This window comes from Schistocerca piceifrons, chromosome 5, assembly GCF_021461385.2.
Source record: "Schistocerca piceifrons isolate TAMUIC-IGC-003096 chromosome 5, iqSchPice1.1, whole genome shotgun sequence".
In the NCBI taxonomy this organism is placed as follows: domain Eukaryota; kingdom Metazoa; phylum Arthropoda; class Insecta; order Orthoptera; family Acrididae; genus Schistocerca; species Schistocerca piceifrons.
In genome coordinates, this window is record NC_060142.1 from 117,930,622 (window position 1) to 117,947,310 (window position 16,689).

Below are 16,689 nucleotides of genomic sequence, written 5' to 3' on the forward strand. Positions count from 1 at the left end.
AAATAAAAACTTTGAGGTTCTCCGATGACATTATAATTCTGTCAGAGACAGCAAAGGACCTGGAACAGCAGCTGAACGGAATGTACAGTGTCTTGAAAAGAGGATATAAGACGAACATCAACAGAAGCAAAACGAGGATAATGTAATGTAGTCCAATTAAATCGGGTGTTGGTGCGGGAATTACATTAGGAAATGAGAGGCTTAAAGTAGTAAAGGAGTTTTGCTATTTGGGGAGCAAAATAACTGATGATGGTAGAAGTAGAGAGGATAAAAAATGTAGACTGGCAATGGCATGGAAAGCGTTTCTGGAGAAGAGAAATTTGTTAACATCGAGTATAGATTTAAGGGTCAAGAAGTCGTTTCTGAAAGTATTTGTATGGGGTGTAGCCATGTATGGAAGTGAAACGTGGACGATAAATAGTTTGGACAAGAAGAAAATTGAAGCTTTCGAAATGTGGTGCTACAGAAGAATGCTGAAGATTAGATGGGTAAATCACATAACTAATGAGGAGGTACTGAATAGCATTAGGGAGAAGAGGAGGTTGTGGCACACCTTGACTAGAAGAAGGGACCGGTTGGTAGGACATGTTCTGAGGCATCAAGGTATCAACAATTTAGTTCAAAAAATGGTTCAAATGGCTCTGAGCACTATGGGACTTAACATCTATGGTCATCAGTCCCCTAGAACTTAGAACTACTTAAACCTAACTAACCTAAGGCAGCACACAACACCCAGTCATCACGAGGCAGAGAAAATCCCTGACCCCGCCGGGAATCGAACGCGGGAACCCGGGCGTGGGAAGCGAGAACGCTACCGCATGACCACGAGCTGCGGACCAACAATTTAGTCTTGGAGGGCAGCGTGGAGGGTAAAAATCGTAGAGGAAGACAAAGAGATGAATACACTAAACAGATTCAGAGGGATGTAGGTTGCGGTAGGTACTGGGAGATGAAGAACCTTGCACAGGATAGAGTAGCATGGAGAGCTGCATCAAACCTGTCTCTGGACTGAAGATCACAACAACAACCAACTTATATGAATTGTATAACGAGTTGTAAAATAGAACTAACCTCGTAATTCAGCTCGTATCACACTTAAGTTGTACAATCGAACTGAAAACTTTGTAAGAAACGTGGGTAGATCGAAGTAATTGATGTCCGAGATACACAGTTCCCGGCACAATTCAGTCACACCATCTTATGCGTTTGTATTCACGAGACTAACGAAACGTATCTGGCAGTAAGGAATTGGAGGTTTACGAATTCTGGCGACCTTGCCCGAGCCCGACAAGCAACTGTTGGTGGGAAAGGAAACACGAAGAGTGAGAAAATGTATTCGTTCTCCTTGTCACTACCGACTCGGCACGCTGATAAGAAATTGGAGGAATTCGGAAACTAACGAGTCGGTACGACGAACTGCGTGCGGGGAAGAGACATGCAAGTAACGAAATATTTCAAGCAGTAACGAAACGGTACTTATTTAGAGTACAGAGAAATATTCTTTACCCAGATATAGTCTCCCTCCGAGATGTCTTCTTCTCATGAACTGTGCGGACGCTTGTTTAGTGACAGCTCCCTCCTCCAGTACATTGTTGTAGTTCTCTTAGGCTAAATTACGTCAGCCATTCGCTTATAACTCATTTCCCTTACGATGCAACCAATGTTCGGCATTTCGCGGGAACGGTCCGTTCCTCGGATTCTGGCACGTGGTGTATCGGTTTTTGGGGATTGTGAATAGCGTTGCTAGGAAGTCCCAGGAAAACCGTTGCAGCATTTAGCGCTTCTGACTGTTGTGTCGGTAGCATCAACTAACAGAACTGTGCGCAAACTCAAACTGAAACGTTACGGACTAACGACAGCGCGTCAACTGACCAATCTGGAAAGATGGAAATTTTGAGTAATATTATTGTAAATAAATATGTAACAAAGTTCCTGTGATTCTTTATATTTCGAGTGTCTTGATTCCATTTGCTATTGAATCATAGAGCATTTACTTTGTGTATGAAAGGTGTAGTGTAATGTTATAACTTTGATGTAATAGTAGAAAGTGTATGATATAAGTTTGTGCTCAAATAAGTTTTCAATATTCTGTGTATGCAAAACCATGTATTCACCGTAGTTTACATAAAGTGATGGTGTTCAAAGAGGTATTAGAAGTGACACAACAGTGTTTTGTATGTATACCATATATGTTGCTCTATCTGTATCTAGGGTGTGACTTTAGAAAGAACACACCAAGTGTGGTATAGTGATTAATTCTTTTTATATCCCATGGGAAAATATTGCGCATTTTGCAGAAGGCCACACTTCCTTGTTGAAAAATTTATTAATATCCTTATTAACAGCTAATTTAAAATTTAGTAAATAACAGTACTATTATACCAACTAAGACCCATTAATTTGCATTTTCAGTCATGTAGGTTAAATGTAGTACCACTTGTTTTAAAGAAATTTTATTCTCTTTAAACTGTTTAAGCTGTTATTGTCATTTGAATTTGAATGTAATATTCTGTGATGTATGAAAAATATTGTGTGTAGTATGTAATATTCACTATAGTCTTCAAGTTTTACTTCCATTTACACAGAACAATCTACGTATATATTGCATGTCTTTGATATATTTTGTGCTTATTGTACATATGTGATCTTGTGATTCCATTCCAGTTATTTATGTATCAGTTTATTAAGCACCAATTATTTATACTTGGCTGATCCAATAAATTTTTTCTCCACAGTAAAAAAAAAATAATAATAATAATTTAGTTACCGTTTCTCGACGTCAGTGCCTCTTATGCTTATTGCAATCCGTTCATTAAGGACAGCGTGCTCCAGAACTGATATTGTTTTTTCTCTGATGAAGCGTTGTTGCGTTTATCAGAGTCCATGAACTCGCAGATCTATCGACGGTAGTGTAATGAAAATCCCATCAGTCACTGCAGAGGTGTGGATGGGGGTCAAGAGAGGGCAACTGACCCCTCCCTCCCTGGAATCTGGAGTACAGAGTCTTGAAGTGATTTCCCATGACTTTTGCTACACATGTCGTTTAGCCACTTGTAGTATTACTTCGCCTATAGCAACGAAATAATACTGTGGTTCAGCAAATTCGTTTGGGTGTATTTGAATCTTGCGCGTCCTCCACCTCCCCTACACGCGCACACAGACACACACACAGACACACAGACACACACACAGACACACACACACACACACACACACACACACATACACTTCCCCGCGGATAAATTTCTGCAGACGCTCGTGTCAGTTACGTAAAGAGCCTGTACATGATGTAAAACGAGACTGTGGTGTACCGTTAGTGAAACACGAATGAGGACCGTACTTTCTTCACCAAACCGTAACCTCTGATATGTATCTGAACAGGTAAGTTACAACCTTTTTTTCCAGAAAGGGAACTACCAGCGAAAGTACCTACTGTTATTTCGTGTGGGACACAGCAGGAGCACAGACTGCCAATCGATATTAACCGTCAGTTAGTAGATACTGAAGGTTGCGAATCTAACGCCTACCGAGGTAACGCAAACTTGATTTTCATTATTTCATACTATTACTGGCCGAATTTAAAAACTTAAAATGCATTCATACTCTGTTCATTAAGAAGTATAATCTAGCGGTAAAGATTTAAAATAGTGAGCGAAGTATAAAAAATCAGCAACTGTCATATATAATGAGGCACCTTAATTAATGACGCCCAAATTACCCACACTATATTTATCCAGCATTTCAGAATGTGAGCGCATAGGCGACTTCCAACGTAATTTCGAATCTCTTCGGAAGTTTCTGTCGTCGAAATATCCCACGAAATAATGAAAGGAAATAAGCTTATCGAATCCTGCCTCGGGCATGGATGTGTGTGACGTCCTTAGGTTAGTTAGGTTTAAGTAGTTCTAAGTTCTAGGGGCCTGGTGACCTCAGAAGTTAAGTTCCATAGTGCTCAGATCCATTTGAACAATTTAAGCTTATCGCTCACTACATTTTAGTTTTTCATGGAGTAAAATCTCAGCATCTGGCATGACGTTTTACTTTATTACTTAATTTTAATTATAAAAATCAACAGTCTCTGTTGATTTTTAAGTCCGCAGCTCGTGGTCGTGCGGTAGCGTTCTCGCTTCCCGCGCCCGGGTTCCCGGGTTCGATTCCCGGCGGGGTCAGGGATTTTCTCTGCCTCGTGATGACTGGGTGTTGTGTGATGTCCTTAGGTTAGTTAGGTTTAAGTAGTTCTAAGTTCTAGGGGACTGATGACCATAGATGTTAAGTCCCATAGTGCTCAGAGCCATGTTTTTTGTTGATTTTTAAAATTAAAATTAATATTGATACAGTTGCTGACAGGGCCGCAAAATGTTGAAAATATTTAAATTTACTTTATTACTTCTTTACTACTAACACATTTTGTAGTGACAATGTTTTATATACCAACGAACGTACCTGCAAAATTATATCATTGTACGAAATAGTTCATAAAATATGAGGTCATAAACTTCGAGATGTGTGAGAAACTATCTTTTCTGAAAACGGAACGCGAATTAGCCAGACTTTACTCATCCAGTGTTTCATAATGAGTGCCTTGAAGGTAGGTGGAACACGTAGACTCATTTGTAAAGTAATCAGACGTTTGAAGCTGTTTTTTTGCATGGAATTAGATCCATTAAAGAATTAGGGGTGGGTAGTTACTGGTGCGTCTGTCACAGTCTAGGATAGTTTTTGTCATCATAAACACGTCGTAATAGTGTCACAGACGCAATCGTGTGTGCGCTTTTGCATTGTCGTGATGAAATAATCAGTTTTTTTGGTTAGTTGTTGCAGAACTGCAACACCGATTGTCCGGAGAGTTCAAAAATAATCTGATGTTTCCGTTGGAAAAAAGAGAGCGAGAGAGAGAGAGAGAGAGAGAGAGAGAGAGAGAGAGTATCCGAATTGATCAGCATGGTCCCTGAATAAGCAATAAATGTTATATACCTGCAGGCAATGCATCTGATTAATAAAACGACTATATATATGGTGACAGGTCCAACAACATTCTATTCAAGTTAACAAAAGTCGGGCACAAAATAAATTCAAAATACTGTGTTAACTTTAATGCAGTATTGAAAATCTTTGAGAGCCCACGATACATTCTGACAAATAATAATTTTTTATTGTTCCTGTACTTTATAACATTTTTTCTCCTCACACATTCACAAAATATAATGAAGAACACTGCTCGGCATCTGAGAAGTACAGTGAACTGTCAACAAGGAGCATGTCACCAGCAGGTCACGTCGACTTCATCTTACCCGTTAGGGCACGCTCTAGTAAGTACACAATTGGCCCACTTGAACAAATGCTCCGCGTGCGTTGCACATGCGAGCAATTTCAGTGCGGCGACCTTTCGGTTCTTCAGCCGACAAAAAAGCACCTCCCGCAGTCGTCTTGCTCTTCGAGTGAGCGCACTATATATATATATATAACACTCCTGTCCGCTACTGCTATACCATAACCTCGAAGCTGGAGGCAGGTTGTGAAATAAAACTGTCTTATTAAAGCAATTATGGTATAAAGCAACAGAGCAGTGTTACCCTCTGAGAGGAATTTTGTTATGTTGACCGTGTTGTACCTAACGGAGGTGGCTTATCGGAAATGAAAGTCAGAATTACGTAAATGTTTGAACAGTAACAAACCAAATTTTGCCTATCTGCACTGTTTAATGGATAAAGAAAACGGTCGCCAGCCTAACTAGGCAAGAGAATGATTAACATTCTCGTTCAAGAAAATAGTTATTAGTAATTTTAACGGATAAACACAACCTATACTTTGCCACACGCGAGTGCAGTGAACTCTGACACACACATATGTTTACGGTAAGATTGAAACTAACAGTTAGAGCAGCACAAACTATTTGCAAAATTATAACAGATACCGAAACACACTGTTACTTTCAGGGCTTACACAAACTGAATGGTCTTTATAACGTTATTATTACTATTCAATGCAAAATCATTAATTGGATATAGTTTAAGTCTCTCTCAGTTAAATACTTTACTATTTAAAATGAAAGTTAATTGGAATCCACTAACAGGTTGCTTCTGACTATCATTTGAATAAAGATATTATGGTTTTCCTAATTAGTGGTCTTTCCGTTACTTGTTACCGAGCATTAACACAATAGACAAACTGTGGATTCTGTTATACTATTAATATGCACTTCTAATACACAAGAGAGACAAACACTTAGCAGACATGAGTATATAACGCTTCACAACTGCAGTTTTCCACTTTTACTACCGTGAGACACAAAATTAACATATATGTAAGAAACTGACTCACCTTCTGCGATTTACAACAGCCAGTAATGTGATCATCTATTAAGCAAAACTTTATAAGCCTCAGTCTTAAGAACTTTTAATTTGAAGTTGGCAACAACACATTAATAAGCAGTTTTACTAGAAAAATTATTTTTATCAAGCATCATTAACTTTAACTCACTCTCTTGCCACATTAACTTTAACTTTCTTTTAACTATGTTCAAGAGGCATCAATTAGCAAAACACTGGCCTCTAATGTTCTTTCAGTAAGGACACTCGGTAATCACTTTAGTTCAAAAGGAGAGGACCCTGAGAGGTGTTATGATGAGGAGAAAAATCAAGGTAGGTACATAAATTCAGATATAAATTACCTTATATTTGAGCACACTAACACATCCATTAAGCTGATCCTTCACTGTACATCATTATAGTATTACATTACAGTGATTGCTCAATGTGGCGACAACTGCATGTTGGTAGGTGGATTTGCAGGTAGAACTGCTGGACTCTGTCAATTCTTGGTGGCGATGATAGATACAAATTCCAGAATAGTTCCAGCTATTTATCTATCCATACGAGGCATTGGAAAGTAGCAGAAAAAGCCTCTCTCAGAACCAGAACAATATGTATCTTTTACATGGCAGTGCACAGTTTGGTAGCTCGTCCCCGACTCGTGCTTGTCCCCGACTGACTCTTGTTCCACCTTTTTCACCTAGGCCAACCACAATTTGCGCGCGCTACTCAGTTCCATTCCCGAGGGGAACCACTATGACTTTTATACATTAAAGAACTAAGAACCATAAGTGAGGATCAGCAGTTTACATAACAGCAACCAAGTTCATTCAATAAAACAGAACATTTGCACATGTTGACATTTCTACAAAAAATTATTCACACAGAAATTATAATTATATAGAGTAAGTTTTGTTCATTCCAAATGGGCCAAAGAATTTAAATGACAGATATACTACATTGCATAGGATCAAATCATGACATCAAAGTTTTAACAAAGAAAGGAGTATACAGTTTTGTGTTATCGTTCAATCAAACAATATTTACAGAAGCTTAATGATGTCATATTAAATGAAACAAAAGCAAAATAAATCACTAGAGCATTAGAGCTATGGTGTTATACACACACACACACACACACACACACACACACACACACACACACATATATATATATATATATATATATATATATATATATATATATATATATATATATATATACAAAAAAACTATGTACGATAACTTAGTCTTCCGTAGGTGAGATGTAGACGAGTGCTTATTTCGCTGCGTTAAAGTATATTGCATTCCAAAGGAAGTAAGAACTCATCATGTACAAACTATTCACTGTATAATGGCCTAAAACGCCAAAACTAGCTTTGGAATGAATGAGTCTAAATAAATACAACCTAGGTGGAAGAATCCCCTTTAGTTTAGCCAACTTTTCTACTGTTTAAAAATAGGTTATTTCATGAAAACTGTTCCAACCGTTTATGTTCTTATTTATGCATAGAATAAGATCTTCCTCTCTTAAGGTATTGTAAAAAATAGGTCATTTTTCGCTTACCGATATCTGGCCTCTCTTATGGAAGAACACTCATGGAAAAATTATGCAAGCCGTCATGGAACATGTGCAATGTGTCACGAAAACAAAGCAAAATGTATAGAGGCTCAGAAGAAAAAAAGCAAGAAATCCACTATTAAAACGTGAGTGCGGCGTGAGTTGGTTACCCTGCCATTGTTAGACACCCCTCAAAAACAGTGTAATCTTCAAAACTTTATAGTAAAGAGACTTTGACGTTGACAGCCCGTTCTGTTGACGACTTGTGTGAATGTCATCATTGACGACTTGTATGAATATCATTTTTGACGACTTATATGAATGTCGTTATTTGAAATGCTTTTTTTGGGATGCTTTGTCTTTCCCATCCTTTAAGTACGAATCGACCATAAGCTGTTTCGTTACCAGCTCAACTACAGATTTGAACCAGTAAATTTCGTTGTAAACGAACGACTCTCTCTGCCGGCTGGAGTCGCTGAGTGGTTCTGGGCGCTACAGTCTCCAACCGCGCTACCGCTACGGTCGCAGGTTCGAATCCTGCCTCGGACGTGGCTGTGTGTCATATCATGTGCTTACAGGTAAATCAGCCATCAACCTCATCGTGAGTCAGTCGGTGTCGTAAGCAATTAGTTGACTGTGCCAAAGCCACCCTAGGTGGCTATGACTGTGCCTACTGCCGAGTGTGGAGTCTTCTGTGAGCGACTAAGATTTCTTATGCTTTAAATGGATTATGTTTCCTACCTGCCAGGTTAGCCGAGAGCACTAATGCACTGCTTCCTGGACTCGGGTAGGTGCACTGGCCCCGGATCGAATCCACCTTGCAGATTACCGACGTCGGCCGGTGTGCTGGCCAGCCTGGATGTGGATTTTAGGCGGTTTTCCACACCCCGATAGCTGAATACTGGGCTGGTCCCCACGTTCCGCCTCAGTTACACGACTCGCAGACATCCGAACAGCTTCACAGTATTCCATGGATTACACTAGATGCAGACACCAGGGGTACACTAATTATGTCACGGGGGTACGGGGTGGCAGCAGGAAGGTCATCCGTCCACCCCTTAAAACTAACCTTGCCAAATCCGTGCCTACCATATGAAACTGTGGGACAAGGCACTAGTAAAAGAGAAAAGAAGAGATGGTTTATGTTTCAAACTAAGTTCTGCACACATTCTAGCAAAGGAAGTACGTCAACATTTATGTTCTGGATGGCTGTGAGCACATTTGTTGGGCTTGCACTTAGGTATAACTGAAGATTGTCAGCACATAAAAGAGATTCGCAATGGGAGATGATTCGACATGTCTTTAACGTATAATGAGAAAAGTAATGGGTCCAATACTGATCCTTGTGGGACCCATGATACCACATTATTCCATTATGGCCTCTTTGCTCAAATCATTATGCTCTGTTCGCGGGATGTAAGGTATGTGTGGAGATCTGGCGAGTATGGTGGATGTTTAAGTTGCACCATCCTCTTTTTTGCCAGGAACTGTTTGAGATATTGGCTGTGTGTGCGTGCATTGTCGTGAACAAAAAACCAGGAACCTTGTTGTTCATACTGCAGTTGTCCCCTTTGTAGACGTTGCATGAAACGGCTCAAAATTTCAACGCCGTTCCCTCAGGTAGAAATTCCTTGTGGATAATGCCCCGAAAAAAATGTTGAGCATCGTTTTGACGCGTGATTTTTCGGCTCTGACCTTTCTCTGATGAGGTGATGTCGGAGAACGCCTTTCCACGCGTTGCAGTTTCGTTTCAGGGTCGTAACACAGATACCATGTTTCATCCTCAGTGACCATACAGTTCAAGAAATTGAGTGTTGCATCTACCGTTTCGACAAAATTCTGTGAAGCCTCTAAACGTGCCTGCTTCTGATTGTCAGTCATGTGATGGGGCACAAGACATCAACACGTTTCCCTCTTCCCTAAATCCTGGGTAAGGATTTGTCGCACTGATCCACGGTTCATCTAGAGTTCATCCGCTATCGTGTGCAACAGTTAATCGATGGTCGTTCGTGATTAATGTCCTCACTTTCTCAAGGTTTTCGTCACTGACGGCGGTCGCCGGTCGTCCGCTACAGGGGATTGTGAGAAATACACTTTCCCGGCTTCCTCAAAAATGGGCGACCTACTCGTAAACACACTTCATGGACAGTGCTTGATCCCCATAAACATGTACCAGCATTGCATGCGTTTCTTTCGGTGTCTTGTCGAACTTAAAACAAAACTTTAAATTGGTCCTTTGCTCGTTCATTGTCCTGTTCTGAGTTCAGAATCAATGCACTGAACAAGCACTTCGCCCAACAGCTCAAAAACGGAACACAGACGATGCTCAACTAAACTACGGCGGGGGGCAGGTTGTGAACACCGGCCGCTATGCAGGAGCACCATTGTAAGTCGCCAGTGCTGCCCGATCGACTGTTCTGACGTCATTCACCGAAATTTATTGTCAGAGGTTGTACTAGGGGCGGGGGGGGGGGACCCAAAAATAACCGGAATTTCTTTCTAGAAAGCATATACTTTATTGTTTTCAAATACAACCTTAACCTTTTTCGAAGTACTCTCCATTAGCATTAATACACTTGTCCAAAGATGTGTGTGATGTCCTTAGGTTAGCTAGGTTTAAGTAGTTCTAAGTTCTAGGGGACTGATGACCTGAGCAGTCAAGTCCCATAGTGCTCAGAGCCACTTGTCCAAACGTTCATTCCACTGTTCGGAGCACCTTTTAAATTTGTCCTTTTTGATACCTGCTAGCACTTACATGACATTGCATTTTACATCTTCCATGTCCGCAAAACGCTTCCCTCTCAAGTCTCTTTTCATCCTCGGGAATAGGAAGAAGTCTGAGGGTACTAAATCCGGCGAATAGGGCGCGTGGGTCAAGGTAGTCGTCTTTGTTGATGCCAAAAACTTTCGATCGCTGAGAGCCGTGTGTGCGGGAGCATTGTCGTGATGCAGGAACCACGCCAGAATCCCACAGAGCCGGTCGTTTTCGCGACAAACTTCTGCGAAGCTGTTTCATAACCTCCAACTAGAATTGTTGGTTTACTGTCTGGTTTTCAGGGACAAATTCAGAGTGTACAATCGCTTTGATGTCAAAAAAACTGATCAACATCTTTTCACATTCAGTTTAACTTGTCGAGCTTTTTTTGGTCGAGGTGAGCCAGGTGACTTCCATTGTGATGGCTGTTGTTTACTTTCTGGATCGTACCATGACTCATCATCTGTAATGATTTTGTTGGAAAAATGTGGATCATCTTTGAATATGTCCTTCATTTCGAGACAAGCTTGAACGCTACGATCCCTTTGATCTCCGGCAAGAAGCTTAGACACGAATGTTGCTGCCACTCTTCGCATCCTAAAATCGATGGTCAAGATGCGCTGAATTGAGCTCCAGGATAACCCAGACAAGTTCTCGAGTTGGTCGATTGTCCTGCGTCGATCTTCACTGATGAGATCACGGATTTTGTCGATGTTGTCTTTGCTTCGAGCAGTTGAAGGTCGACCGGAACGGGGCTGATCTTCAACCACCATTTCTCCCTTTTTGAACCGAGAAAACCATTCATACAGTTGTGTTTTATTAAGAGCATGGTCTTTGTAGGCTGTCTGAATCATCGCAACAGTTTCTGCTGCGTTCTTGCCGAGCAAGAAACAAAACTTCACTGCCGCATGTTGTTCGTAAGAACTAGCCATTTCCTCGTGTCACGTCTGCACTGTACGCATACTTAAAGAACTGTCAAAGAAACCACACTTCTCACTGTTGGGTGATGCCACGTGGCAGAATGACTCAGCAGAGCTCCTACTACAACCCTCTGGCGGCGCAACCTGCTACTACAAATACACATGTGCAGCAGTACGATTCCGCTTACTTTTGGGTCCCCCCTCGTACAATAATAAATCAGTACTTAAATACATGTAACTCTAAAACTGTCAGTATATTTAGAACGGGCAGCCGATATTTTTATAGCCGATTACATCGATATCTTTACCGTCAATATATCGATATATGGATACTTTTTTCGATCTGTCGAGGGTGGATAATAATGTTCTTTTAAATACTGATATAGCGGATACCCGATATTTTTAAAAATATCAACAGTCCTAGTACAATCCTGCATAGCAGACAGCTCTCACAACACACGCAATTTTAGCGCTGACATATAAACGAAAATGACCACTCGAGATAGGCAAGATTCAGTACAGGAATAAAACGCCTGGTGCCCTGCAGTATAACCACAGTCCAACACAACAGTCGCGACACTCATTGCTTTAAAAGTTGTTACCGTTTGATGGATGGAACTACACTAGCGCTCTAAGCGGCGTGTAAGGTGAACGTCACACGCGTCGTAAGCATAATGTTTGTTTTGCATCCATTTCCTACGTAATTTACGAAATATTTGAGTTATTTTCTTGCCTCCAACGGTTTGTGTAGTATCAGAAGGCATATATGTTTCTAAAAAGATTCTAAAATAAGCACAAGTATGGACAAAAACCATTAATCGAGTGGCAATCTATAACACATTCGTGAAGAAACACTTGTGACGTTGGATAGAATTGCGACTTACCACGTTGATATCAAAAGAATATAAACACACAGATTCACACGTAAGAAGCACAGACATGTACCTCTACATGCGAAAGCGATCGACAGCTCATTTATCGTTCTGTCGGCCTACTGTGTTTGTCATTGTCGCCTGTTGCCACAAGTGCGACCTTTATCTTTATATTATTCTACGTGGGACAAGCAACTGCCAAATAGTGGGAGAAATATGTTGAAAACTTTATAATGAGCTGATTACGTTACATTTCACGCAAAACCAAATATTTGAATAATTTTCAAACAATCTGTCAGTGAACACAGTGCTAACAAAATAATGTCATCACACGAAGGGAGCAAGGGAAATTAAGTGACTAACAACAGACGTGAATGAAATGCATACCTACAGACTTCAACATTCGTTTGTCCTCGTTCATGTGATCCTTCTGATACAGTTTCCGTCGCTGTCTGCACGCACTTTCCTTTTCCTGTAATAGTTTTGCACGAAGTCTAGCGATCTGCACATTCTGACACTTCACACGATTTTGTAAGACACTTGATCTAACCACTTCATCGCCAAAGCAGGTCTGTGTTGACGATTCACACGAATCTGGCACTGATACATGGACAGTTGAACTGGATGCTTCTATGCCATAGGGCTGTTTTATAGCTTTATATGGATTGTCGAATCTTTGTGGCAATTTACTCTTCATCGTCAGTTTAGGTAGCTTATTTGGGATGTCAAACAGTGTGGGTACTGCATTCGACAAGAGTTTATTACTGTCTTCGTTCATGGACTGGTTTTATTCGAAATGTAGCGAACAAAACCTAATATTATTATACAGGTAAACTGGGTCTTTTTTCAAAAGGTCTTCTCGTCTGCTATTAACTATTCATTTTCTGCTCCTAAAACGAAACATTAATCATTAATACACATGTAGTTTGTAAGTGAATCCTGACGATAACTCGATGTTACATACCTCTCAGGATCCTTAGGAAACCTAAAAAAAGACGGCTATGCTGTCTTCTTCCTGTTGTTGCTGCAATTTATTGCGCTACAAACACTCCCGCTTGTAAAAACAATTGTAGAAATCAAAATAAACAACCACTATTCGCTCTCACGATAGCGCCGAACTCACAATTTAACCTATTGGCCGCTTGGGGCGCTGCTGGCGCGGTAGGCAACAAAATCGAGGCGAAGTGTCGCAACTGTTCCGTTAGACTGTGGTATAACTGCTTGTTGCGAGTCGTCATGTCAGACAATGAAGTTGCTCGTCTAAAAGCGTTTTATCGGATACAGTGATTGCGCCCTGTCGAGTGTTCCTAGTGGGTGCTTGATAATGAGACGGCTGTGTGTGTGTGCAGGAGCCGTTCCAGTGCGAGGTGGAGCACCAGCTGGGCGTGCGCTGCCTCAACTCGGGGCCCGTCGTTTGCCGCGTCTCGCTGGACCGCGGCGGCTACGTGCCCGGCGAGACCATCGGCATCTCGGCCAGCGTGCACAACCGGAGCCGCGTCACCATCAGCTCCACAAAGGCCTGCCTCACCGAGGTGCGTTTCTCGTCTCTGCACAACCGCCGAGCTGTTCACTGGCCGGTTACCGTTTGGTTCCATTTGACTACATTATATTCGTACTACGTATAGCACACGACAGCTAAATGTAACGTCGTAAAATATTTAACCTACATGTTACACTTCAAACAAAAAATTATCAAATTTCGTACTAATTTTGTACATTCAGTTACGTTTGTATTTATATGTAACTCTTAAAGTTATGTAAATAATCTTGAAATCATATGGCTACAGTACCAACTCACAAAAAATTATATATATATATATATATATATATATATATATATATATATATATATATATGCTTTCAATAATTTACATTTGGTTGGTGTTTTATAATTGGGTATAAATATTATTTTCACGCATAGCTAACTACAGTGCATACATAAGATTAATAAAATATCCCCCATTATTTACGCCGGCCGAAGTGGCCGTGCGGTTAAAGGCGCTGCAGTCCGGAACAGCAAGACCGCTACGGTCGCAGGTTCGACTCCTGCCTCGGGCATGGATATTTGTGATTTCCTTAGATTAGTTAGGTTTAACTAGTTCTAAGTTCTAGGGGACTAATGACCTCAGCAGTTGAGTCCCATAGTGCTCAGAGCCATTTGAACCCATTATTTACATACATACTGCTCTATATTGTAATATTGCTTTTGGGCTACATAATCATTAAGGAGGATTGTTTTAACCGAGGACAGTCCTATTGTTCTCAAAAACTTGACGATAACAGTATGAATTTACTGCAGCACTTGCAAATGTTAAAATATCACAATATCTCACAGTACAAATGGGTATTGATACGAGGGCTATCCACAAAGTACATTACGTTTTGGAATCAAAAGTAAATAAAGTATTGGAAATTTTTTTTATTATATACAGATGAAAGCCACACTTAAATACTACTTTTCTACATAGTTGCCATTTAAATTAAGGCACTTATCGTAGCGATGGACGAGCTTGGAAATTCCTTCGTCGTAAAATTCGGCCGTCTGCGCCTTCAACCACGTGGTTACCTCTTCTTGAAGCTGTGCGTCGTCATCAAAACGCTGCATAGCCAACGACTTCTTCATTGCTGGGAATAAGTGGAAGTCGCTCGGTGCCAGGTCGGGACTGTACGGCAGATGAGGCCCGGGCGTTGTCGTGAATCAGCAAGATCTTTGAGCCCAACTTTCCACTGCGCTTGTTTTGTATTGCTCTACTGAGGTTGTGCAGAGTTTGGCAATACCTTTGAGAATTTATTGTAGTGCCTCTTTCCAGGAAATCCACAAAAATCACACCTTTTCTGTGCCAAAAGAGGTAACCACGTGGTTGAAGGCGCAGGCGGCCGAATTTTACGAGGAAGGAATTTCCAAGCTCGTCCATCGCTACGATAAGTGCCTTAATTTAAATGGCAACTATGTAGAAAAGTAGTATTTAAGTGTGGCTTTCATCTGTATATAATAAAAAATTTTCCTATACTTTATTTATTTTTAATTCCAAAACGTAATGTACCTTGTGGATAGCCCTCGTACAATCAATGCAGATCACGCAGAAGTGATGAGAACAGTAAAGTATGTTACTCTAGAACTTTAAATCGGCACACGATCTTGTACACACAGTCTGGCACAAGGGAAAATTCCTAAGTCAGCTTTTATATATAAATAAACATGTGGATTGCATTATCAACGAATAAAACTGAGTGTGAATTTATGTTTAGGTGCAAGTCTTTATATAAAGTTGAAATAAAATTGGACCCAGAATTGAAACTTGTGGAAGGCCTTATAAAATAATCAACCGATCAGAGAAGGAATTTCCCTGGCTTGTTGACATAACTACCCATTGTTTTCTGTTCGTGAGATATGACATAAACCATTCTAAAGCATAACTCCCAGTAACCTGTCTTTCTGCTTTATACAGGAGCAAGTGCTGGTTTACACGGTCAGATGCTTTTGTGAGGTCACAGAATAATTCTGCTACTTTTCTCGACTTGTCTAAGGTGCAACTGATTTTTTTTTCACAAACTCAAGCCATGTTGATTATCCGAAATTGTATTTAATTTTTCTATGCATTAGCACCACACTCTCCAATATTTGTGAAAACACTGGATGAATAGAGACTGGGCAGTAGTTCCCCAGACCTTCTCGTGAGTGTTTTTTAAACAAATGTTTTATGCCTGCATAATTTAGGGCATCTGGAAAGTGGCCTTCTTCAAGTGATTTATTAATTATTGAGCAAAGAGGCAAAGGGGGTGAGCTATTATCGTGGCAGCTCCTTTAACTGCTTTGATATGTATGCCACTCTTCCCAGCAGAATTTTTGTTTTTTAGCTTAATGCGGTATTCTCTACATCTCTGACGTTTTCTCAAATTTATTGATGTATTCTTCTGCCTGCTGGCCTAAATGTACTTTTTATGTATAAGCATCTACATCTGATACATTTTCTTTAAAAAATTATTGAATTATTCTGATATCTGACCAACATTTGTTTCAATTTTATTTCTCCCCTTAATTTTGGAAATATCTTTTCTGTCAGTTCTAATTCCCAGATCTGATTTTATGACAAACCAAGCAGTCTCTGATTTGTGTCCATGGGCCAGGACGTGTTTTTGTAAGCCATATCCTTTACCATTTAACATAACTAATGGCAACAGGGTCTTCATTATATTTCAGTTGCTTGTGCAGTTGTTTTTTTCCCCATTGGCTATTTGTTCTAGCAGTGATCCATTTCAGCTTATTTGA

At 40.4% G+C, this 16,689-nt stretch overlaps 1 protein-coding gene across 1 annotated transcript in view; it reads left to right on the forward strand.

Moving 5' to 3' along the window:
• Window positions 1-16,689, forward strand: part of LOC124798204 (arrestin domain-containing protein 17-like) — a 158,257-nt gene that overhangs the window by 126,426 nt on the left and 15,142 nt on the right. Inside the window, exon 4 of the mRNA XM_047261506.1 lies at window positions 13,769-13,951. Coding sequence (XP_047117462.1) covers window positions 13,769-13,951 — 183 coding nt within the window. The remainder of the gene's footprint in view (window positions 1-13,768; window positions 13,952-16,689) is intronic.